General features: G+C 48.7%; 1 protein-coding gene across 1 annotated transcript in view; it reads right to left on the bottom strand.

Annotated features, from left to right (window-relative positions):
- Positions 1 to 26,469, bottom strand: part of LOC144820261 (dynein axonemal heavy chain 6-like) — a 1,187,310-nt gene that overhangs the window by 121,270 nt on the left and 1,039,571 nt on the right. Inside the window, exon 35 of the mRNA XM_078677850.1 lies at positions 15,546 to 15,668. Coding sequence (XP_078533976.1) covers positions 15,546 to 15,668 — 123 coding nt within the window. The remainder of the gene's footprint in view (positions 1 to 15,545; positions 15,669 to 26,469) is intronic.

Raw genomic sequence — 26,469 nt, 5'->3', positions numbered from 1 at the left:
ATTTTGAGCAGATCATAGCTGAGCGCAGGAGAGCCCTACAGGCGGTGGACCTAGGACCAGCTTCAACAGCCACAGATGAGGGAGGCCCCCACATCTTCACCTCAGAAGAGGAAGGCAATGACATGAACACATTCAGACTCTGTGAATTCCCCCACTAGTGACTCCACACACTGCTGATGCGCTCATATGATCTGTGGTCACTACTCGAAGCTTGTTTCCACCACACATTCTTTATTTACTGCATCAAAGATAGGATTCAAGCGCACAATAAGCAGTATGAGGTAGACAGTCAACAGGCCCCACCGCCCACACAGATCCTGCAAAGGCAAAACGTGGGATCTGCTCAGATATTGAACCAGCCCAACCCCACAGTACACTAGAGCCTTAGTGACATGCTAAGTTTGGACGTGCCGCCGGTTGCGGTAGGTCCCATGTATTGGGAACACTTCCCAGCCCAGTTCGTACTGCTATACCTGACACCCACACATACACCGAGTATGAATTCCTAGATGGATGAGTGTCACAGGCCTAGGCAGGACACTACAATCGGAAAAGTGCAGAGCTTACCCGGCCTCTCCCCCTGCTGCCCTCATGCTATAACACTTACACTCTATAATGGAACATAACAGTGATCTCAATATCCTCACATTTAATGTACGAGGCATGCATACGGCACATAAGAGATATGCAGTGTATGCCTACATTAAAAGGCAGAAGGCACAGATAGCAGTGCTGCAAGAAACCCATATGACCGCTGGGGAGCTAGGCAAACTAAGAAAGCGCGCGTGGCACATTCTGTGCAACTACATACTCGACGTTCGCGCGATCAATGCTCCAACATTATTGCAAACAAGAACAATAGCACATAATGCACTCACAGTTCAGATTCTTAAAAGGAGTATCCATTTTAACTGAGCTCACATACAAGAGGCAGAATCTAGAAAAAATAATTTGTCCTGCAAAAATGTAATGAGGGAAAACTCAGAGAGATGTGGTAAATGAAGCACCCCCTATAATTGCAATCCCTGCGCAAATAGGAGTTTGCACAGGGGTCACAAAATAATGAAGTACTTGTAATTGAGTCCTGAGTCAGCTTTATGGTAGTTGCTTCTGGGGATTTAGGGCCAGATGTACGACTATTCTAAATTGTGACTCGCAATTATCGCTCAATTGCGAGTCGCAAATTGCGCGTTGCAATTTGGAATGACAACAGTGTCAGAGACACTGATTACGATTCCCAATGGGGTCTCAAAATGTGAGGCTCATGAATATTAATGAGCCACTCGCAATTTGCGACCCCATTGGGAATGGCTGGCCCTACCAGGGATGGTGGCCTCCTGGGCCCTGCAGACCTCCATGTCTGGGACTGCTTGTCAATAAAATAGTTTTCATTTCAAATGCAGCCCGTTTTCCTTAAAGGAAAACGGGATGTATTTTTTTTAAAGAAGTTAACATTTTTGTTTAATTTTTTAAGGGCAGGAAGTGGTCCCTTGGACCAGTGCCTGCCCTTAACAAATATTTCAGAGCCATTCACAAAGTGCAAGGGGTCCTCTGGGGACCCCATCCCAATTGAGACTGCAGGTAATTTGCAAGTGTTTTGTGACTGCAATTGCAGTTGCAAAACATTGGTACATGGCTTGTGACTCTATTAGGAAGGGAACGCCCCTTCCTAATAGCGAGTCGCAAATTATACTCGCAAAATAGTGTTTGTACATGGCTCTATCAGAATTAGAATGCGCAAACGGGTCACAAACCCGTTTGCATATGCTAATTCTTGTTGTACATCTGGCCCTTATTCTTTGCATGCAAACAACGGTTAAATGCATTGTATGGTCATTGTGCATAGATATACATTACCAGACCATGTTGTAGTCCTATATTGAAATATAAGAGCTTCAAAATGCATCAAAGGAATCATTTGTCACTAAAAAGTATTAGGTGAACCACCTCATTGCACTCTTCAACTAGACCCACAACCCCACTACACACATTAAGGATTTTGCTCAATTGCTACACCTGTTTGTTCCTTAACACCAGGACTTTCACAATTCTATGTCAGGGCTGGAGATGAGGATTACACTTCATCTTCCTATGCTTTATTAACAGTAGCCGTAACAAAACAACATGAACAGACTTCATTTCCCAGAATCCTCGAAGAAAATGTCAAAAGTTCAACTTCAACATAGTCCAATCACTTGGCCCCACAACATCTCCATAGTACTTCGTTGCTGTCCCCTCTTCTTTCTTCGCTGCTCCAGCTGCCCAGTTAAGTGCCTTGGCCTTTGGCTTATTCCGTATTGCTATTTAGTGCAGTATTTATGGCATTTTCTGAGGTTACACTGTGGAGTGTGTGTTGTAAGATCCCCTACGCTTCGAGCTCCTCCGAGGCTGCTTTTCCTGTGAGGTGCGCTGCGGCGCCTGGGGCAGTGCCCTGAGGTCCTTCGACCACTAAGGGGAGCTGCAGAAAGAACGTGTTTGGCATGTCTTGCTGCACTAAGCTGGCCCGAGCTGTCAATATTATCTAGCATGTAGCCCGGCCAGCCGGATATGCAGATAAGGGAAATCAAAGTGCCTGAGGCCCCATTTTGCCTGGAGCTAGACACCCGATCTTGGCCTAGTCTGACACCAGCCCAGGTAGGTCATTACCCCACAGGTTGCAAGGGGTGTACGGTGTCAGCAGGGCCTGCTCCCCTGTATTTTTGCCCTCTGGGCCTACATTTTGGGCCTGGAGTCCCCCACGGCGTTCTACATTCCCTTAACTCTGCTGGGAGTCCCATTGGCCATTCTAGGGATAGCCTGTTTTATATACTTACCCACTGCTCAAGAAGAGTGATGTAGAATAGACTTATACCAAGGAGGAAAACTTTACTTACATCCCAATAGACAACCTTTTCTACGAGGTCATGGACGCCTCCATCTTTTGCAGGAGGGGGCCCCCTGGAGAAATAGCTACTTGAGTATGTGCAATGCTGTTTCATACCCCTTCCTGGGAGGGAAGGCCCTTCGGGCTTGGACCCCTCTTACCTCGGGGTAGTCCTACACAACCCACACCGCCCCTCATGCGCCAAGGGACGCAGAGCCAGGGGGAGTTATGAATGTCTTTGATAAATTGAAACATGCATTCCTGGCCCACAATATATTTGGCTCACTGAACCCCCCACAACTAAGTCCCTCAGGATTTGGAGTCAGCAACTGGCTCATACATGGAGTAGAGTCACTTTACCCGCCCATGGCGTCTTTCCCCTAGAGACACCAAACCAGGCACATCTTCCAGCTGTAGAGCTCCATCACATTCTGATATGCTGGCTCCAGACACACTGATCCATCCTTGCTCTTTAGAGTGGACACCATCTCAGATGGTCGCAGTCTATATAGCAGCGCAGCTTCAGAAGCCGCTGGATAAAAAGGTTAGTGCCCACATCCCTCTCTAGAGAACAAGGGGGCTCTAATTCCAAAGATTGATGACCACATGACTACTTCCATCTGAAAGTATTTACACAAATCTAAAAAGGGGATTGATCGTTCCTGGAGGGCTTCACCGGACAAGCTTATGGATTTGGCCAGCCCATTGACACTCATCCTTGACACGGTGGAAGATGCTAAGCCCTCTCGTCTCTTGTTTCTCCCAAGGTCCTTTCGGGTTGGGCTCAGTGAGCCATCATCCTCTTCGGAAAGGCAAACTGCGCCCTCTTCACAGAGAGGCGCAGGTTGCTTCTCGTCGAAATTTCTCTCATGCTAGGGAAGCTTGAGACTTCAGAGGTCGGGCATATCACCCAGGGAAGCCTGTTCAGTAATCTGTTTATTCAGGAGCCGGCCAAGTTTATGTAGAGTTTCAGCTCTTTGGACAAAGCCTAAGAATCCATTAAAAAGATCTTTGCCATCAGAGTTTTCTCCGGGGCTTGTCAAAGTAGGGGCTTTTGTCTGGCCGAACACCGCACTAGGTCTCCAACAGAGGATATTCCAATACGTGACGACAATATCAAGATGCCTCCAAATTCGGGAATTTCTGTCCATCCCGAGGTCATCCACACTACAGAGGTGCAAAAGGAGGCCACTGTGGCAGTAACTACCAGGGAGCCAATCATGGTGAGTATGCAACAATTTCCTCTTCATTCTTTGGGGGGCAGACTAAAGGAGTTCTTCCACACTTGGGAAACCCTCACATCCGATGCATGGGTTCTCAAGATTGTAAAAGGGTTCCATAAATAGTTTTATGGCTTCCCTGTGCAGGACAGGGCCCCTATTCCTCTGATCTTCTCTCCGGCACATGCAGAGTCGGTGGACTTGGAAGTGAGGGAATCGTTCCACAAAAGAGCGATTGTGTATACTTTCCCACATCCCAGGTTTTTTTTAAGCAATCTCCTTGTGGTGGACAAACGATATGAAGGCCAGCAGCTGGTAATAAACCTCATGGAGTTCAACAAGTGGTTGGTTTACCTTAATTTTAAGATCAAGGGGATCCACCAACACAGGGACCTCCTTCAACCCAACGATTGGATGGCAAGCCTAGATCTAAAGGACACTTACTTAACCACCCCATCTTTCCCCCTCATCGTCGCTTCCTCCAAATTCAGTGGTTGGGGGACACATCTGAGTTCTCTTCACTTCCCTTTGGTCTGCCTTCAGCCCCATGGTGCTTCACCAAGGTAATGCGCCCAGAGTTTCTCAAGGCTCAGGGCATACGTCTGATAATATGCCTCGACGACATCCTCTTCATGGACCAATTCCATCGAGCTCTGTCGGTACACCTTCAGACGGCAATCACACTCCTGGAATCATTGGACTTCATAGTCAATCAGAACAAACCAGTCCTGGTTCCTTTTCTAGGGTTTGTGGTGGACTCTGTTTGGGCCACCCACAGCCTTCCCTCCCAGCAGCTGACAAAAATCAAGCACAAACTCAGATGCCTCACGGCTCGCCCTCCACTTCTCTGAGGTAGATCGCACAGGTAGTGGGTGCTCGCACGGGTAGTGGGTCTGCTATCCTCTTTTATTCAGGCTATTTTTCTGCCCCTCCCACACACTGCAGCTCTTGAAGACATCTCACCTCAGGAAGGGCCTAACCTATACCCAAGTGGTTCCCCTGTCGGGGGAAGTTCGAGAGATTTAATGGTGGTTGGCCCACATGGAAGTGTGGAATGGTTGAGCGATCTTCGATTTTTGTCCGGATCTAGTGATAGAATCTGATGCAGGTGATGCGGGTTGGAGAGCAAGGTGTGGAGACTTCTTCCCAGGTGAAAGGTGGTCCACACATGAAAGATCCATGCATATCAACTGCCTCAAGCTCTTAGCTGGATCTTTCGCCGTCAGATTTTGGCCCAAACACAGGATGCAGTGTTGTGTCCTCCTAAAGATGGACAATGTGGCAGCGGTTAGTTACATAAATCATCTGAGGGGAGACTCAGTCTAAGAATCTCTTAGACATGACCCATAGTTTTTGGGACTATAGCCTGGAAAATCAAGTCTCTGTGACAGCGGAGCATCTCCCAAGGGTGTTCTAACCGGTGGTGGATTGGTACTTTCATCACCTCCGCGAGCCTATGGCACTGACATCCTTCGGTATTATAAACCCTCCATGACCGTGGGGCCCATTCTCAGTGGATCTATTTGACTCCCGCTTGGATCACCAGCTTCTGAGGTACTTCAGTTGGTGCCCGGATCCAGAAGCCACAGATGCCTCCCTTCAGGGTTGGAATCCCGAGAGGGAGTATGCCTTCCCTCCATTTGCGATGATCATGCGCCTGTCAGCGCAAGTCAGGAGGCAAACTGCAAATGTGGTTCGTGACCCTGACCTGGAGATCGCAAGTCTGGTATCGTGTTCTTCTGGAACTTTCTTGTGATTCTCCAATCCCTCTACCCATGTTTCTGAGTCTCCTAGAGAATCCAGAGGGAAATTCCCCTTCATCTGGTCATTCAGGGCCCTCTGTCGCTTATGGCTTGGAGGTTTACAGGTAACATTAGAAGGTCTCAGGCCTTTTGGGACAGGCTCCCTCACTCCTTTCCAAAGCATGGGCGATAGCACCATCACAGGATATAAGTCGGCATGGTCTAGATAGTTAGGCTGGTGTCACCAGTGACACCTGGAACCTGGATAGACGTTGTCCACATCCTGAACTTTCTTGCCTCACTAGCAGCAGAGGGACTGGCATACAGATCAATCAACACCTTTAGTTCAGCAATTTCTGCTGGCCATATACCGTTGGGCAATGCTCCATTTGGGAAACACACGTTGGTGCCGCAACTGTTACGGGGCATCCGACTGTCCCTTGCGCCTGAACCTCATTATTCTGTTTTATGGGATGTGAACAAAGTCCTTAATATGTTTTTGTCCTAGAAATCTAACATATATCTCTCAAGGAAATACCTTTCAGCCAAGTTGGCTACCCTGCTTTGTTTGGTCTCATGTTGCAGGGTCTCTGATGTACAGGTACTAGACCTAACACATGGAGTTTTTACCCCAGAGGGGGTTACATTCAATATCTCAAGACATATCAAATGTAATTCTCATGTGGTAATTACCCTTCTTTTCTAGATTCCCCAAAACTGTGTGTGGTCAGATGCATAAAAAGTTATGAGATAATGACAGTGGATGTTCGCCTCCATGGGGAGAAACAACTCCTAATGGCACTCTGCAAGCCATTTCGGGCAGTCTCATCACCTACCATTGCTACAGGGGACCGATGGCCCATGGAAGAAGCAGTTATTGATACCAATCTGTTTGGGGCTCACTCCGTTAGAGGAGGCATGGCGTCTAAGGCCCTCTCTCTCGGAGCCCGATTGGAGGATATCCTTAATGCAGTAGACTGGTCTTCAGATTCCACCTTTAAAGGATTCTACTTCGGTGGTCTCGCTGCAGATGGAGTGAGATGCGCACCGTTGGAGCTCTGGGTCGCTGCTGATGAAATCAGTGTTTCCAAGCCATACAACTGCCCCGTGGGTGCCCTAGCTGGGTGCGACTGGCTGACAGAAGGGCCCAGGCTGCTGCCCGAGGGCCTGGCGACCCCCCAGATCAGCTGGTAGTGGTGCGTGCAAAGTCAGAGGGCGAGCACTGCAGCTCTAGGGAGTGCACCCGCCATCTTGTGAAGACCGGCCTTGCACGCTCTCGAGAGCACGATCCGCATCGTGGCCCTGGGATCAAAGACGGGAGACCATCGGAAGATAGGCGCCTGGGCATCTGGAGGGGCTGGAGGGGCTGAGACGAGCTAACGCTGCCATCCTCCGGCTACAACTGGCAGCACCCTGGAGGGAGATAGACTGCGCTGACTGGCGGGAAAGTGACTGCCATCTTACAGATCCCATCTGGGAGCGCCCCTGAGAGAAAACCGGCTCTGATTTGCGGCCCAACTGGGGAGTACAGGCGACAGCAAACCCACAAGAACAGCTAAGGTACGGGGCTGCAGAGCATCAGCGGCAAGAGACAGGGAGTGCTGTCCCGGACAGTAGCCTGCCTCGCCGCCATCTTAGGCCTCCATAGAACGGATCCCACCCGGGCCCTAGCTGAAACTGCCGGCTTATCGGCGGAGGCACCTACCACTTGGTGGAACACCAAAGCCTCCCGTGTTGCCCTGCAAGCTACTCTACAGGCTGGGGGGGTTAGACCTGTGGCCCCCTGTGCCCGGACTGGGCACGCCCTCCTCTCGCTGTCTCTCACCGCCCTCTCATTCTGGATTCCTGTGGGCAAGGACACTCAGCTGCTGCGACCAGGCGGGGCTTCTCTTACAGTGGTTGGACACCGGGGCACTCCTACTGACTTTATTGGGGTCATCGAGAGCTGTTGCAACCTTCATGGGCTGCGCCGTGACTGGGGCGCGACGTTGGGCGGCTTGGACCCCTGCAGGAGCTGGGAACGGATTGACGCCCCGGTTTTCCTGTGTGGATCCCACTGAACACGTCTGCGCCCTGGGGGGCGTCCCTCTGACTTTGCTGTGGACCTTGGCCTAACTGCGGCAGAGCGCGGGCCATCACCACTCTGCAGCCAGTACAGAGGCAAAGTGCTGGTCAACTTGGGTCTTCCTGGGCTCTGAGGGGTACCGGGTGTATTGTGTTCCCTCCACACGGCTCACACACAGCGCTGGGGCGCCTCCTGCCACATCAAAAGCCTGGATTGATGCTCAGAGGGTTGAAGCCCCTGTAGATAACCACCCCAGAGTCAAGCTTTCGCCGCCAGTACCAGTGAGTGGACGCTGCGTTTGGCTGACTGCCGCCACGCAGTGCCACAAGCACCCCTCTTGACCATGGCAAACCTCTGGGGATACCACTGAACACCATCACCACTGCGGGAACTATTGCCTGGGTGAGTGGGTGACCATCCTTCTGTGCCCAGCTGGTGGGGGGGCGATATCAGCACTTGCTGGGCCGGGCCTCTGCCCTCTCTGCAACACAATGCTGTTCATGCTTTGCAACTTCCCAAAAGCCTTGTGGAACACTTGGGGGGACCCGGAGGGACTGACCTTCGAATGCAATAGGGTGACTCCGCCTGCACCTGACTTCAATTCAACTACCTCTAGACTCTGTGGCCAGGCTCGCCACCCCTAGTGGATCCGGACCACAACCAGTGCCTGTGTGGCACCTCATCACCTGGGATCTACTGCTTGGGACATCACTTCTGGGAGGACATGACTCGTTCCTGGACTGGGAAGGAACCTCAAGCAGCCCAAAAGAAAACCCGGTCACAGCTCTCTGGAACAAGCCAGGACCAGCCTCAACAGCGGACATGGCATCAGCAGCCGGGGGTCCTCTGATCCTGTCATGCAATCCTTCATGGCCATCTTCATGCATGAACTCAAATCTGAAATAGGCTCTCTTTGAACGGAGGTTCAGACCTGCGTCAAAGAACTCCGGAGATACGTAGTAGAGCTAGGTGGGAGAGTAGACAACCTCGAAAAGACACTTGATGCCCGCTTGGAGGATCAGGAACATCCATGGCAGTGCCTCGCCACCCTGGAGGAACAGCACATTGAGTTGCAGATCAAGCAGGAGGACTTGGAAAATAGGGGACGCCTACAACTTACGCTTGAGAGGAGTTCAGGTTGGGGCGGAAGGCTCATATATTATGACTTTTGTGGCTGATATGTTTCAAGAAGTCTGGGGAGATGGAGAAGCATCTCCGCCAGCTTTGGACCGCACCCATTGAGTCTCTGGCCCACCTGGACGACCGGGCCTCATTCCTGACATCCTGGCCAGGGTCCATTTCTTTACAGAGAAAGAGGCCAAACTCAAAGCAGGCCAAGACAAAAAGGAGTTCACTTTCAAGGGTGCCCCCATACAGTTGTTCCAAGACCTTGCACCTACAACACTCAAGCCGCCGCAGGGATTTCCAGCCTATAACAGATGAGCTCCAGAAACAGGGTGTTCGCTACCAATGGGGACACCCGTTTGCACTGATCTTCCAGTTGGAATCCAAACACCGGGTGCTAAGGTCCTTCCGAGAAGCAACCCAACTACTCCAGATCCCAACATGCCACCCACGAGCCCCTCACGCTTGTCTTCCAGTGCCTGCGAGCTGGCAAAACCCCAATGGACCAAGGTGCATCGCTCCAGACGTCCTTCCCCCCAGGAAGTCTACACGTCATCTGAAGAGAAACAGGACATTATCCAGCGTATCCGCTCCCTGGAGGGCCGAGAATCGCCCTTAGGCTCCCAGCCTTCGGACAAATATTTGGACAATGCACCCGCTGCCTGCCAGTTTTGCTTTTCTCTGCCCACTGAGAAGGCCCCTTACGGAAACGAGACCAACGCTCTGCCTCCTCAGGATCGCTCGGTGGACATAGCTCTCATGTACTTCAACTGCGCCTCAACTCACCCAACAAGCGTCGCCAGGTATGGTGATATCTTCTATTGCAAAATCTGGATATCATCTTTTTGCAAGAAACTCACCTCCTGAGAGAGGATGTCCTTTGCATGGCACATCCTCGATACCCTCTTCAATTCTGGGCCTCTGCGACCACCAAGTTGGCAGGAGTCGCCATCCTCTGTCGGGCGTGCATCTATCAGGGGGACTCCAGGGTAGTCAGTAGCAAAGATAGCAGATTTCTTAAAGTAGTCGTCAAGATTGGGCACCGCACTCTCACCTTGTGCAACATTTATACACCGAATCAAGCTCAAGACTCATTCTTGCAGGGTTTGTTACGAGAGCACATTACCTACAATGACCCCGATCTCATTTTTGGGGGTGACTTCAATTTGGTTTGGGAGGTGGGACTTGACCACAGCGAGGGCTCATTTCATGGGACAGGAGCCATGTCAGCGGACTTGAAGCGGCAACTAACTGCACTTAGCCATATCGACATCTGGTGCTGTCATTCCCCAGATGCACGCAAGTACTTTTATTACTCTCATGTTCATCGCTCCTATTCGAGCATTGATTATTTTTTCGTCTCACACTCCCACGTCAAGGACTCCCTTTCGGCGTCTATGTCTGATTGCTCGATCTCTGATCATGCTCATGTGGAACTCCTCACCTGCAACAGTTTCTCTCACCCCAAACGTTCTTCCCGGTGGCGATTCCCCCGTCATATCCTCAGAGACCCCGTAGACGTGGCGGAGCTTTGAAACGCTATCACATCCTACTTTGGGACCAACGATCTCACAGAGACTCCACTCCCTGTACTCTGGGACGCATTCAAGGCCACGATTCACGGTAGCATCACATCCATTGCTTTTGCTCGGGTTCGGGAAGCTCGCTTGTTTGAAGACAAACTCTCTCGCGACATAAAGGCACTGGAGAGGCTAGATCAGGAGCGTCCTTTGGCGATACATAAGAGGCGCCTTGCCATGCTTCGAGGCCAGCTCTGGGCACATAGAACCAACAAGGCTGAACACGCCCTTTTAACCCTGAGACAGCGGTACAACGATGGGGGGACAAGGTGGGCACAGTTCTGGCGCGCCGCCTTCGAATGCGGGCAGCCAAGGCACATATAGTTAAACTTAAAATGGGAGATGGCACTTGGACCACTACTGAGGCTGCTAAGCTCCAAGACTTCCAGAATTATTACTCGTCACTCGATGCCCGGGAGTTGCTTGACCTGGACCAGGTATTGGCCACCCAGGAGGCCTGTAGGTGGTCCCCGATCAGCAAGTATCACTCCCAATTGCTAGAGGAGCCTATCACTCCGGAGGAGCTCATCGGTGCTCTAAAAGATCTTCTAATCGGCAAAGTCCCGGGCCCGAATGGACTACCTGTCTCGATCTACAGCGCCTTTCTACAATAGCTTCAATCTCATATGCTTTGCCTCTTCAACTCTTTCTCAGATGAAGTAGGACCCTCCACGGATATGGCTATGGGCGAAGTCGCCCTAATTCCCAAGCCGAGGAAAGATCTTAAGCTCTGCTCCCCCTTTCGCCCCATTGCACTCCTAAATATAGATCTCAAAATGTATACCAAAATACTAGATAAACGCCTCAGCGTACAACTCCCAGGTTTTATTGAGCCATACCTAGTGGGCTTTATTCACCAACGCCAAGAGGCGGACAACGAGTAGACTGGTTATTTCTTCGAGCTGTCCTACAGAAAATAGGGTGAGGGCCGCAGATGATCGCTCAAATTATGGCCCCTTATATCTCCCTGTTTGCTCGGGTGCGGGTCAATGGCCAGCTCACACAATCCATCACCATACACAGGGGCACCAGACAGGGGTGCCCCTTATCGCCCCTCCTATTTGCCCTCATATAGTAACCACTGGCCATTATGATCCGCCAATCTCCTGACATTCATGGCATCACACTAGGGGCTTAATACTAGGTTGGGAAAGGGTCTCAGGGGAAACTTAATCTTTAGAGATTAAATGTGAAACCATGTTGACCAAATTCCATCTATTGACTGACAGTTATAATTTCAAACTGTCGTACACTCAATTTTAACATTGACACCATGATATTCTTCCTAATAAAATGTCTTCCTTTTATCATGGTAGCCAATTTTACCTTGAACTTTTGACTTTCATTTTCACATTTTTTCACTGCAACCAACATCCGACACCACTACAACCACGATTGGCTTTTTTGGTACGATCCATCACTGGTGGTTCTGTAGAATTGGAGAACAACACACAATATCAACAAGTGTGTCTCCTGATCCGGACCATTGTTCATAGTAATCCCAGATGATGATGCTCTGCCATATGGGTGGGCTGATGGGATTAATTTCCTTTCACTAACACACACATCGCAGGTAGACACATAGTCTTTCTGTTTCGTCCTTGTTATAGGTTAGACCAGTGACAGCTTTTGTGTTTTTTTCTATCAAACTAGGGGGCCTAGACCACAAAATAGCTTTGTTCGCGGATGACCTCCTTCTCACACTGTCAAGCCCGCGTTCCTCTGTGCCTGCCTTGCATAAGTTGCTCCAATCGTTCGAATGGGTTTCGGGGCTCAAAAATAACCATGCAAAATCATGGGCTCTCAATCTCACGATCCCTGTGGAAGAGATCGTCGCGCTACAATCTCTTGTTCCCTATCAATAGGCATCCCACTCCATTCATCACTTGGGACTCAATCTGACCTCTAGCCTTGCTACTTGGTCCCAAGCCAACTGGCAGGAGTCTACAACTGCCGTAATAGCTGACTTAAGAGCGTGGAAGTCCCTGCCACTTTCCTGGCTGGGGCGTTTGAACACAGTCAAAATGTCGATCCTTCTAAAGATACTCTACCTTTTCCAGATGCTACTCACACCCATCCCGGAATATCAAATTCAGGCCCATCAGCGTGAGCTAACTGCGTTTATATGGGGGGGAAAGCCGCGTTTCTCTAGTAAAATACTCATGCTTCCACGTGACAGGGGAGGGTTGGCATTCCCCAATCTATTGGGATATTATTGGGCCTCACACCTCTGCTTCATCTCAGAGTGGATGGCGTGGGAGAGCGAGAAAGTTTGGTTTCATATGGACAGGACAGTAACCTGTCGTCCCATTTGGGACCTTGCGTGACTCCCTCGTGACGCACGCTCCCGAAGCACTTATATCGCGGTCCCTACCAAGACCGTGTTTGAGATATGGGATAAATTGGTAACACATAAAGGTCTCACATCCTTCCCGTCTCCTCACACTCCAATAGCTCGCAACTCTCACTTCCCACTGGCCCTTCACCCGCCCTATTTCTCAGACTGGACGGAAGGGGGATTTAGGACAATTTGTGATCTCTTAGGGGGGATACCCTCAAAACTTTTGAACAATGGAAATGGGACTTCCAGTGATCGGAGGGGACGCAGTTTCAGTATATTCAACTTCAGCACTGGGTACAAGCGTCCTCTCTGAAACAAGCGGCCACTCAACCCTTCACCTCATTCGAATGGCCGATACGTGCGTTCAGTAACTCTAGGGGACTAATATCTCGCACATATCAAGTTCTCCAAAATTCACAGCAAACTGCTTCACACCCCTACCAGCTGCAGTGGCAGTCAGTAACTGACATAGATATATTGCCCACCCAATGGGAACACTTATGGCGCAACATCCCGAAGATTTTCCATAGCATACCCCAACAGGAATCCGCCTATAAGGTAATGACACAATGGTACTACACCCCTCACAGGCTACATAAAATGTTCCCAACTTCTTCGCCTCTATGCTGGCGCTGCACCAGCGCACCAGGGGATTTCCTACACATTTGGTGGAAGTGCCCACTCATGACCACCTATTGGAAGGAAGTTCTCAGTCATATTCGATAGGTATTAGGCTACCCGCTGCCTGAGAACCCGCTTACGATTGTCTTAGGCCTCAGACCGGTGAACCTGCGTGCCATCACTCACTGCGATCGGCACCTCAGCCTCCACATGCTTGGTGCTGCTAAGCAAATCATTGCTCTTTACTGGAAAAAAGGTAGAAACACCACCTATTAACGTTTGGTTGATTTGTCTGTGGCATACAGTGGCAAAGGATCTACTCACAGCACGTCTGCAATTCCAAGACACTAAATTTGCCAAATTATGGAAATGCCTGGTGGATTATCTAAATCGACTAGAATATGCTAGACTACAACCACCGAGATTGCGGACTTTACGCCTCTTTGAGGATGCATCCCCCAGACCCAGAAAGTCTCTGGAAGCCCACAGAGGGGCCAATTCAAACGGTACGCCGGAAGACCCCTCCCTCTCAGAGCCTGAGAGCTCCGATGCCCCCCTCGCCATAGTGGACCCTGACTCTTATTCACCTGTCATTGGAAACAGCCGGTTGCCCTAGCTGCTATAGCACTGGCACCTTTGTGAATCACCTCCCAGGCAGCGTTTGACCTTCCTCGTCCCCCCACCACACCTCACACTCCCTTTTCCTTCCTTTCTGCTCCTTCTTAACTCCTTTTTCCATAGTTTATGGTTTTCATGACAGGCATTATGTTCTCAGTTGCAATTGCGATGCCCACGTACAGCACCTAAATGTGTGCCTCCAGGACTGCGCCTCTATGGGTTGGAATCTAGTGTTGTGCATTGATGGCCTAGTAAATGCCTCATGATAACTGTAACTTTGGGTTGTACACATGAGAGGCTCGCCCGTGAGACACTGTTTTTCCTTGCAATCGCTTCCCATTGCCATAAGCAATGCTCATACCACCGCATTACTTGAACTGGGCAGATGATAATACTAGGCACTGTATAATGGTCACAGATTGGAGATTGGACTGATATGCTATGACATAACGCTGTAAAGAATGGCTAACAGTAGTATTGAGAACTGCAATGTGAGTTTATCTTAAATGCTAATAAAAACAAGTTTACAAAAAAAAAAAGGTTCTTCTTCAAGCTAGTCCCGAGTATAGCTTCACTGGTCATGGATAAGCTTTGAACTAGCGTAATCCTTGCCTCCGGTCCTGAAATAGAATGAAAAATGTCCTAGCTATTGTAACAGAAAGTTTCAATTCTATTAAGGACTCAGAGGTGAGGAGTAACCCACCTGTTATATCATGTACCCTCCCAGAGCTGATTAATCTACTTAGGAGTAAGGATTTCTGTTTAATATTTGGTCTTCATAGGTTGAACTTGCCAATGCAGGATGTAACTGTTAAGTTAGCATTTTTCAAGTGCACAGTTATTTGGTTGTTCCGACATATAATGATTACATCTTTGCTTAACAATATGTGCCAGATATTGTTTCATGCATCTCGACTTCATTTCCTAGCATCCAAGTGGTCGAAAAAGGAATAATGAGGTCAATGATCCTCTACAGTCGCAGGAAGAAAGAGCTGAAGTTGAACTTTGACTTTTTCCTCACGGATTCTGGGAAATGAAATCTGTTCTTGTTGTTTTGCTATGGCTGCTGTTAATAAAGCGTAGAAAGATGAAGCAGAATCCTCACCTCCGAGTCCTTAATAGAAATTAAACTTTCCATTACGATAGCTAGGAAATGTTTAATTCCTATGAATCTGGAAAGGACTTCTACTCTGCAAATTGTTCCCGCACCACTCAACACCCTTGAACCGAACAAAAGAGAGAAAACATAAAAAGCTAAATTAAAGCAAACTATAATAAATATTGGGCTGCATACTGTTGATCTATCCAAACCCTTGGAAGTGAGATATAATTACTATCTTTATTTTCTGCATTTAGTATTTGATATTTACCATTGATGGAAGTCCTGCCATCCAGGTTTCCACATAGGGCATCCATTTTAGCTCCTCAGAATCAATATAAACCATCCCACAACGACTAACTGTAGCAGGAGATGCAACCTTTAGATCTTGAACCTGAAAATGTAAAATAGCCTCTTGTCAGGTTGTGAATTGACAAACAAATTCTCTCATTCATTCACCAAAACCATATGTAATAACTTTGCAAAAGAATATTCTTCAAGTTTATTTGTTTCATAAGGTTGTAGCAGATAAAAGGCAGTTTCCTGTGGATTTCGTCCTAGAATCACATTAGTGAAAGGTGACCTTTGCATATACTGACTGTGGAGGTGAAATTTATCATAAAGTCTCATAACAATATATTGTTGGTGGCTCTTTATTTCTTCCATTTTCCTTTTGTAATAGAGCCATATAGCGTGATAGACATTCTTTCCTTTCTCTCTCTAGGAAGCAGTAAGAAGGGTGCAACCTGCCACAGTATACAAGAGAAAGACATTTACTAAAGATAATAAGGGATCTCTCAGAAGTGAAGGAGAGACTCATAGAGTCCTATGACAATGGTTAACATTAGAATATTTCACAAATTATGTTACATTCACAATGGAGTCCCCATCCACAGACATTAGACCCAATCCCCAAACTGCATCAGTCTTTCAAGCACTCGGTACAACTATCTGAACTCTCAAACTTCCGTACTCTAACTGACACTCTCAGTGTAACAAGCAACTGCAAAGGTGCAGCACCGCTTAGGTCACATCCATTTGCATACAATGGCATGAAGTACACACTGTTTGCCTTCTAGAGCTTACTCACTGCCCAAAGAACAAGTTACTTACCTTCAGTAACGCATTATCTGGTAGAGACTATCTAGCTGCAGATTCCTTACCTTTGAATTTCCCAGGCGTCAGGCTGGATCCGGAAACTTTTACTGAGCAATACCCCTTGCGCGCAAAGTCGGGTGGCTCCATTCGGCTCTGCGTGATGTCGGTAGCGACGGTTATGACGTTGTGTTGCCCATATAGGCAACACCCAGGCGCGTGGGATGTTAGTACTTTTCATTTTTTCCATGCCAGAAGCGCAGAGCCACAAAGTAACTGACGTAGTCGAGTGCAAAACTAGGGCACTGAAAGGGGGAAAAACAACCCTAGTCCTACTATATCAGTCCGCAAAGCGGGGAGGCATGGGTTGGGCTGTAAGGAATCTGCAGTTAGATAGAGTCTCCACCAGATAATGCGTTACCAAAGGTAAGTAACTTGTTCATCTGATGGAAACTTCTAGCTGCTGATTTCTTACCTTTGAATCAGGACTCTTGATTTAAACTAAGAAGTCTTGCAGGACTAAAAAGGCAAAGTGCCAGTCCCTGCGCACTTGACCATCAAGGTAATAATGTTTTGCGAACATGTGCAATGATGCACACGTCGCTGCCTGACAGTTGTCAGCGGGAATAACAGCCATTGTCTACTTCTGAAACTGGACTCTCTCTATAGCTCTTTTGGCCAAAAGAGCTGTAACTTCCTCTTGGAGCAACTTTAAATGATCCTCCGCCAACCGTTCCTGACTTGGCAGAATAGTAGGAGGAAATGAAAGGAAAGGGAGATAATAGCCCTCCTGGATGATCGGCAAGACCCACTTGTCTGTTGTTATAGATCTCTAGCGGGGGAGATGATGACAAATTCTCCCACCCACTGGAGTAGTGTGGTCCTGCAGAATCAGCCTAGGAGTGCTTGGAGCCTGCAGCTGCTGGGGGCAGTGTGGTAGACGACTTCTGGACTCCATTCCGAGAATGGTATGTACCACGTCCACGTACACGCACGGCTTGGGTAGTCTGAGTGGAACGGTGGCTAGGATAGGGCTGACGCGGCTGGAAACCCCTTCCGTTGCCATGAAAGGAGAGAAAAGAAGACTGGCCACGAGGAGTGGAGGAGAGGCCCAAGGATCTAGCTGTAGGTTCAGAGTCCTTGAACCTGACCAGGGCCGAGCCTGCTTTTTCCCAAAAAGCTGCGTTCCATCAAAGGGCATGTCCATCAAATTGGTTTGTATATGTAAATAAAACACCCAGGCAAATTTCCAATACCTACTAGCACATGAAAGGTGGCATATGCCACACAACAATTAATAATGATAGACTACTGTTTTTACACATGAAATACACTTTAATTCCTTATACAAAACATGATATTTGATAAAATCGATACATGATTATAGACAAATGATAAAATATTTCAGCATTATAGCATATGCATAATTTCATACACACAACATTTATATAAAAAACTATTGGATGGTTTCCTGTCTACGCGTTTCGACACTAAGGTGTGTCTTCCTCAGGACTGTACCATCGTAGTGCTGTAAAAAATGTTTTCAAAAATTATTTTTACAATTTTGTATTTCAGTGCAAAAACTGTTTATACTTTGACTGTAATACTATGTGCTAGATAATGGTTATTAACATACAATGATAGTACCGCCTACAGACATATAATAGCTTTTGACATCTTCATATCAGCTACTTCAAACACAATTCTATTTATAAATACATGTTGGACATATTTATCACGTACACATCCATGTGTATACATTCTGATAACATTCCTTACGGTCTACTTTTTTCAGTTTGGTAGTTTCTTTTGATATATTATTTACCTCATAGTAGAGGGATTTTCATACATTTGGGTTTCCTAACGATAAAGGAAGTAAAAGGAAACAATAGAAGGGATAAAGAAAGTATGGTCATCTAGAGATATTACAGCTAAAAGCGACTTCTGACTATTGTTGGTGACTCGCACTTGCCAGTTTACTGTGGTACAAATTAGTTAGGTTTGTTGCTTTATCCAAACATGATAACAGCTAGATGGATTATATTGCTCCAGTGACTTAGTGGTATTCATTGTCATATTTGAATACATTTTCAAGATCATGTTTAAAATATAAGGGATACTAAGTTACCTATCATAAATCTGTTGAGGACCTATTCTCGCGATCCCTACGAACAGTTTACAATAGTATGGCTTACCTATTTTGAGGGTCGACTAGACAAACATCAGGATGCCAAGAAGATAATATTCGTATCAAAAGAAAGTAATCTGAAACATGAGAATAACCTAAAGTGAATGTTTGGTACAATTAACAGCAGTGTAGTTCAGATACGTTCCTACTGATTCATATATGTATCTTGCTTACCTAATTTTTAACAAGCACCCAGACAGGGTATATGAACCTCGTATGAGTCTTCAATATTTTTCATTGATGTGATAGTGAAAATGAGTTGCTGACAATCAATTGGCCGCGTGAATTGAGGCACGTAGATATAACAATAGAGGCAGGAAATTTCGTTTCTCTGCAAATAAATAACGGTCCCTTAGTGTTGAACCCGCCTTGCATTGCAGTGGAGCAGATTTTGTTTGCAACGATATACTGCTTACCTTGTTTAAAAAATATGCTCTATTAATGTTAATCAACGGTGTCAAGTAGCGTATGCCTGGTTGTACTTGTTAAGTTACGCAGTCTTTTATCTAATCCGGAAAAGGAAACACAACTAGCATTACACGAGTGACCAGTCCGACATATAGTATGATTAGATTGTAGCACACATTACTCTGCTTACCCTGCTTAAGCGTCTGTTTTCTAATGGTTTATATTCAAAGGCGCCGTGTAGTGTTGGTCCGGATATCTTCCGTAGACTGAGCAGTTTATTATCTAATCTGAAAAGGGAGTACAACTAGCATTATGTGATTGACTAATAATTACATATGCTCTCGATAAGGCACTTAGAGACATTGCACTCCTTACCCTGTTTAGACTTATCTGTAGTTGTAATTACTCAGGGACGCCGTGTAGCATTTGTCCACCTGAACGTCAAAGATTTGGCGATCCTTTATCTGGTTAGAAAAGGGAGCGCAACTCGTGTTATGTTACGGGCGACATATTCAAAATATAATGAACGCACTCAGCGTTCTTAAGGGGGCTATATTTTTACCTGTATTATAGCAGAATTGATCGGACCGGCTGCGATAAGTTCCCGGCGGCATCTAGTGTTTCGGCAAAGGATTTGCCTCATGTCTTCTCATTGGTTTATATAATGGAACAGTTGATTGGTTGGCTTTACATCGCGTAACTCTTAAAGGGGCACACCTCTGTGTTTATAATATCGGTGGTCCGGGGACCTACAGAAAACGTTTCGAAAAAAATATATTCACAGAAACGATGTTTTTAGTACTTATATCCTAAAAGGTTATATTCTTGGATATATTAGTTAGTCCCGGAAGCCCTATTTATATTCAGAAAGATAGTAATGACAGGACCTGCTATATTTATTACACTATCGCAGGTAGGTCATTATTTACATATATTATTTGCCCTGACCCAGGAAGTTGATTCTTATCAGGGGGTCCTTGTTGCTCTACAAATCATCAAATTGGTTTGGACATCCCCTGAGTAGCCAGTTGTTCGTAGCCAGGCCACCATCATTGAAATCAATCTGCCCAGCGAATCGGTCGTATCTAAACCATACCGTATAGTGAATTTTGCTGCATCTCTCCCGCCCGTGACACCTTGGGAGAGCACAGACCGGACCTCCTCCAGGACTTGTGGCAGCTCCTTCGCAACCATCTCCCAAAGGGAGTGGGAGAATCGGCCCAATAAGCACGCGGTATTCACCGGCCACAATGCCAGACTGGAGTTAATAAACATCTTCTTCCCAAATAAGTGCAGTCTCTTGGAGTCCCTATCTGGAGGGGCTGAAGGGAATGCGCCTTGAGACATGGAGGCCTGCACCATCAAACGTTCTGGGGTGGGGTGTTAGCCGAGGAACTTTGGGTCACCCGGAGCTGGGCTATGGCGGCGTGCAATCGTCATATTCACAGAAGCCCCTGTGTAGGCTTTGACCATGTTCCTAGAAGGACGTCCATAAGTGCCTCATTAAAGGGCAATCGGGGTCCAGAAGTGAAGCTACAGTTTGAAGCACTTCAGTTAGGAGATTACCTGACCTGCACTTAGTGCAGCTCCAGTCCAAGGACCTCAACCTCCCTCTTAACCACCATGGCATAGGATGCCCCTCCTCGGTAGCCATTGTATTCTTAGAGACCATGCCAGCATCTGGGGAAGTGTCCAGACCACTGGCTTTACCAAATTCCCCATACCAGCCTGTTGTCTCCTCAGAGACATCCTGGTTTTCAAGAGGGTCTCCAAACTCCACCCATTCCTTTCCTGAGCCCAGCACGTCCACAAAGTGCTCAGGCGACAACATAGAACCTCTGGGCTCTGTCGACATCGGAAGCGGCACCACTTGATGCCGTTCCGGCTCCGTGTCGTCGGGGATAAGGATGGGGTTTGCACCACAGACGGGCATTGGGGACCTCGTAGGCACTAACTTTGGATTAAAATCCGGGGAAGGTTGCATTGTCCCGACTGGCATCAACCCGGATCCGGGATCAGATCCTGGAGCCGATGGCGTTATACCTGGTGGGGCCCGATCTGACCCCGCAGGGCTCGAGGGCTCACCAGAGGGGTCATTCCGCTCAAATACGAGCTGCATGGCCTCGTAAAACTCTTTTATTTAAGCAGGAATCGCTCCGGCTCCCGTATTTGGTCGAAGGCGCTTAGTCGACCCTGGCTTCAGCTCCGCTAAACCTAGCCTAGAGCGTCGGTGCTTCTTACCTTTCTCAATGACAGACGCCAGTTGAGGTGAAGTTGAAGTCCGCTTGATCTTCTTCTTCTTGTGCCTCTTCCCCAAATGTTCATAGGACCTCAGATGAGAGGAAGAGGACTTAGGGTTCCATGAGCGGTTCCCCACGCTCCTCTTCTTTGAATGGGACGTGACCTTCTCGTTGTCACGCTTGACGGTGTTGACTGCTGGGCCACAAGCAACTTCATTGCTCACTCTCTCAAGGTCTTTGGGGCCATCGCCCGACAGTCTGAATACAACCCCGTATTGTGGTCTTGTTCAAGACACCACAGACATACGTTTTGGGGATCGGACATCCCTTTCACACGAAGTCAAACCCAACATGAGAAAAAAGCCTGCCAAAAAGCAGCAGAGGGGTAGCTCTTCCCGGATCGGCGCTTCACTGGCACAGAAAGAAAAGAACTGATGTCCGCGCACCTATGTAGCGCCAATATAGGCACCGCAACAACATAACCGACGCCCACGATGTCAGTCACGCAAAACCGAATAGAGCCACCCAATGTCACACGCATGGGGTATTGCTCAGCAAAAGTTTCTGGATCCAGCCGGAATTTCAAATGTAAGGAATCTGCAGTTAGAAGTCTCTATCAGATCATTCTTGCTAAAGGAGTGAGACAATATAATTTGAATGACAAATTATGTTCCCTTTGCAAAACTCCAAAGTGCTGAAATCCACATATTTCCAATATTCATGTTGATTACTTAGTATCAGACATCTGGTATTTCTATCTAGACTGGTATTTTGAACTAGGCAACATGTACAAGTTACTAAGCTTCAGTAGTGTAATATCTGGTAGAGACACAGTCTAGCCACAGATTCCTTAACTTTTGAATTCTCTCCGGGCGCCAGTCTGGACCCAGACATTTTTCAGGAGTACTTCTGTACACTAGGAGACAGCGCTGTATGGCTCAGTGATGACGTTGTCTCTGGATATGACGTCAGTGGCGTCATACAGGTCCACTGCTGTGAGGAACTTTTTTCATCTGAAACAGTGTGCTCTATGCCCTCTGGGTTTAAGTTTTGGGGTCTTTTGCTCGCAAGATGTAGGGTACGGACCCACACTCTATCTGTATGTGGAGCCTAGGTGAGTACCATGATGCCGACAAGTGTGACACCTGTCAGCGGTTGAAGCCAAAGGCACTGCCGGAGCGGCGCATGAAGCTACTGAAGATGCGTTTGTCGTGGACTTCAAAGAATCAAAAAGTTAAGGAATCTGTGGATAGATGTCTCTATCAGATATAACCAGTATGGATAATGCAGCCTTCATCAAGGAAAAATAAGATAAAATACTCAAAAAAGTCCGTATCTGCCTGGAGTTCAAAAAAAGAGATGCCCCATTGAGGATGATTCCAACATCCTTTCTTGTAAAAAAGTTGTCACCACTGTAATTCTGAGCCAGGAAGAGTTACTCACTGAAACCCAGTGGCAAGTACCTGCAGTGGCTAAGTCATTAATATCCCCTCGATACATCATTCAGGTCATCTGAAGCTATAATGCCTTCCTTAACTATCTCAAGAAAATCCTCCTTTTTGCCTCTTGGGTAAAACTCTTGGAATTGGTTAACTGAGTTCCAGAGAGATCAACTGTAGCAATTTAAAAAGGCATATAAAGAAGCGGGGGCGTGGCTAACCAGCCAGCATGGCGGACGCGAGTTGTTAGCGCTCCGGCCGATACCCCCTGTTTATCCTGGGATTTCTCCTGCTGAGGTGTCGTCCGTGCCCACACTGTGCATGACTGATGCGGTGAAGCAGAGAGGAGCCCGTACAGCCTGGCGGTTTGCCATTTGCTGAATGCTGGACAGAGAGCCGAGACCCAGGAGTATAGCGTGGCCCAAGAAGGGAAGGCGTGCAAAGTGCCCTGTGCGACAACGGCTGCCGCCGGAGCCTGAGGCTGCATCTCCAGGGTGACATAAAGCGCGGAACTGCTGGGGACACGCTGGGGACCTGGCCCTGTATCGATCCTGAGTAGGTACGGAGTCCAGGAGCGGCTGTGTAGACGGCGGACTGCCGAAGCTCGCTGGGATCTGGAGGCCTGGGCCGATTGGAGCTGCCAGGGGGTGCTGCTGTGAGGAGTGGGGCCCGAGTGAGGCCCTGGTGCGGCGCGGGCCTGCAACGGAAGTGGGGCACGAGAAGAGGTGGCCTGATCTGCACCCTGGGAGACTTGCTGCGGAGACTGCCAGGAGAGACGGGCGCCTGCGGACCGTTACCACAGAACGTGGGCCCGCGCATGTCAGGAGCGGGACACAGGGCAGAGCAGGCAGTCGTCCCCCCTTCGGCAAATATGTCTGGAGCAGTGCCGCGACCTGTGAGACCAACCCCTGAGCAGCCACACAGTGTAAAAGAGGCTGGGAGAAAGTGCGCCTGCTGTGTCCTGAGAAAGTGGAGGCAGATGGGGAATGTTTGCTGCAAGGACCTGAGACACTAAAGGCTGGTGAGACAGTGAGTGGATGCCATCTTAGGGGCGGCGCCATTTTGAGTGAGACAGAGGCCTGTGTGGTGCGCCCCTGGTGCAGGAGACGGGCCCGGATGTGAGGCACTGAAAAGCGGGGACCTGAGAGGTGCTAGACCCCCGTGGAGCTACAGGGGAGCCAAGGGACAGTGGAGAGAGTGTGGCCCCTGTGGAGCGCAGACCAGTTGCAATACCAAGGAAGGCCAGAGCTTTAACAGAGACAGCTCTATCGAGGCTGCGCAGCGCGAGGCAGAGGCGCTACAGGGAGACAGTGCCCAAGGACCCAGTAACCTCCAGTGAGACAGGTGGGCACCTTCCAGGGGCTATTGGTGGGGCCGAGCCGCGTCTGTGCTGGTCTCCTCAGACGCTAATAGTGAACAGCACAAGAGGTCCCACCAGGGAGCACACCAGAGCAGCGGGGGCAACAGTACAGCACCCCAGGGTCAGTAAGGAGTGGAGAGGGGATCCCTAAACCACGGAGGAGGAGCAGATTGCACGTTGCAGTCCGCAGGTGAAGCCCCCGGTACCTGTGGCTGGCGCGACGTGGACGGTTTTCCTCTCAATCACAAGGAGAGGCAGTCTGGTCACTGAGGAGCTGGCTGCAGAATTTATGACGTCGCCCACGGAGAGGATTGCCTGCTGAACGTTTTGCTGACCGAGTGGCACAACGTATTTCTCTTTTGACGGCAGGCGGGGGCACCAGTTTAGTAACCTTCTGCTGGTTGTGCTCCCACAAATTGCGGGCTGCCTGTGAATGCCAACGGCACAACAGCTTGCGATGGGGCGGCTGCGGGAAAAGTCACAGCAAGTACAGACACGTGGGGGAAGCCTGGACCCCCACAAGCGTGCCACGGTGGAGACATGGAACCACAGCCGGCTGCCCTCGTGGGTAAGATGGACTCTGTGCTTGCAGCAGTAGAAAGGATTGGTACCACCCTTGAACAGACCAAGGAGTCCCTGGAAACACGAATTGACATGGTCACATCGAAATTCACCCTCCTCCACGCAGATTATCGTAAGCTAGCCGAGAAGGTTGCGGTACAAGGCCAAGCGATTCAAGAATTTCACCCAGAGTCATACTGCAGCACTACAAGACATGATTGACTGGGTCCATGCGCTTGAAGACCGAATAGAAATGCGGAAGGGTGCTCTTGGCACAATAATATTTGCGTGGTGGGCCTTCCGGAGGGGGAGGAAGGCAGAAACCCGAAGCAGTATGTTGAGCGCTGGCTGTGCGATCTCCTGCTCCAGGGGGCGCTATCGCAGCAGTTTGTCGTGGAGAAGGCAGACAGAGTGCCGGCGCAGAAACCCAAACCGGGAGCCAGGCCCCACCCGTTCCTCTTCAAACTCCTTAATTACTGGGACAGAGATGTGGTGCTGCGCGAAACCCAGAAGCCAGGCGACCTGAATGTGGGGAATAGTCGTGTCATGTTCTTCCCGGACTATACAGCAACTGTACAATGGTGCAGAAGCAACTACATGGCGGTGAAGCATCAACTATGGGAGTTGCATTACTCCCTGCTGTTTCCGGCCCGGCTGACAGTGGTCACAAAAGAGGGGACCCGTTTTTTCGACTCCCCGGTGGAAGTGTGGGACTGGCTGGAGGAGACTGGGCAGTGGACAGGAACACGGCCTTCGGGTTCAGATGAACAAGTTACTTACCTTCGGTAACGCTTTTTCTAGTAGATACAATAACTGCCTGTGGATTCCTCACCTTGTGAATATCCCCTTGCGTCAGCAACATTCGGAAATTCTTTTCGTAGCTTCGCGCCGACGTGGACTTGGACATCATAGAGGCACGGCATCGCTCGCGACTCCGCTGACGTCACCGACGCCTATAATAGGCCCACGCCGGCGTGATGACATCAGTTCCGCCCTTTTTTCCGTGCCTTTGAGGCACACGGACGGGCCAATGACAGTAGACATATACACAGTATACGCAGTACAAATATCAAGGTAACACACACAGTGTGAAGCAAATGCAATAAAACATTTGAAATAAACAACTCCTTGACAATAAAATAAATACATAATAAAAAACTCTGGCATAGAAGAGTGGAAAACGGGGAGGAGGGTGGGTCAGTGAGGAATCCACAGGCAGATATTGTATCTACCAGAAAAAGCGTTACCGAAGGTAAGTAACTTGTTCTTCTGATAGATACATCTGCCGTGTGGATTCCTCACCTTGTGAATAGAGTCCCACAGCAGTCCCCACTCCCGGAGGAGGGTGTCCACTCTTCCAGACCAGGAAATCCTGGAGAACAGAGCGTGCAAAGTGACTGTCCCTCCTCACCTCGGAATCCAAGCAGTAATGCTTCGCGAAAGTGTGGAGGGAAGACCAAGTTGCCGCCCTACAAATATCCTCTACAGGAACACCTCTAGCCAATGCAGAGGTTGACGACTTAGCTCTAGTAGAATGAGCCCTTATACCCTCTGGAGGTTCCTTACCGGCCAAGGAGTAGCAGATCTTTATACAGAGGACGATCCATCTTGATAAAGTTCTTTTATGGACCGCTCTTCCTCTCTTGGAGCCAGCAAAGCCAATGAAGAGCTGGTCGTCCAACCAACAGTCTTTAGATCAGTCCAGGTAAAAAGACACCGCCCTCTTGGGGCCCAGACGGTGTAATCTCTCCTCCTCCTTGGAAGGGTGTGGGGGAGGATAAAAGGTAGGGAGGGTAACAGATTGACCAAGGTGGAAAGGAGTCACCACCTTAGGCAGAAAAGCAGCCCTGGTCCTAAGAATCATTCGATCAGCATGAATGGTCAAGAAAGGGGTCTTGGAACCA

This window comes from Lissotriton helveticus, chromosome 2_1, assembly GCF_964261635.1.
Source record: "Lissotriton helveticus chromosome 2_1, aLisHel1.1, whole genome shotgun sequence".
Classification (NCBI taxonomy): Eukaryota; Metazoa; Chordata; class Amphibia; order Caudata; family Salamandridae; genus Lissotriton; species Lissotriton helveticus.
Note: the sequence above shows the minus strand (reverse complement) of the source record. Positions and strands in the feature narration are given on the sequence as shown.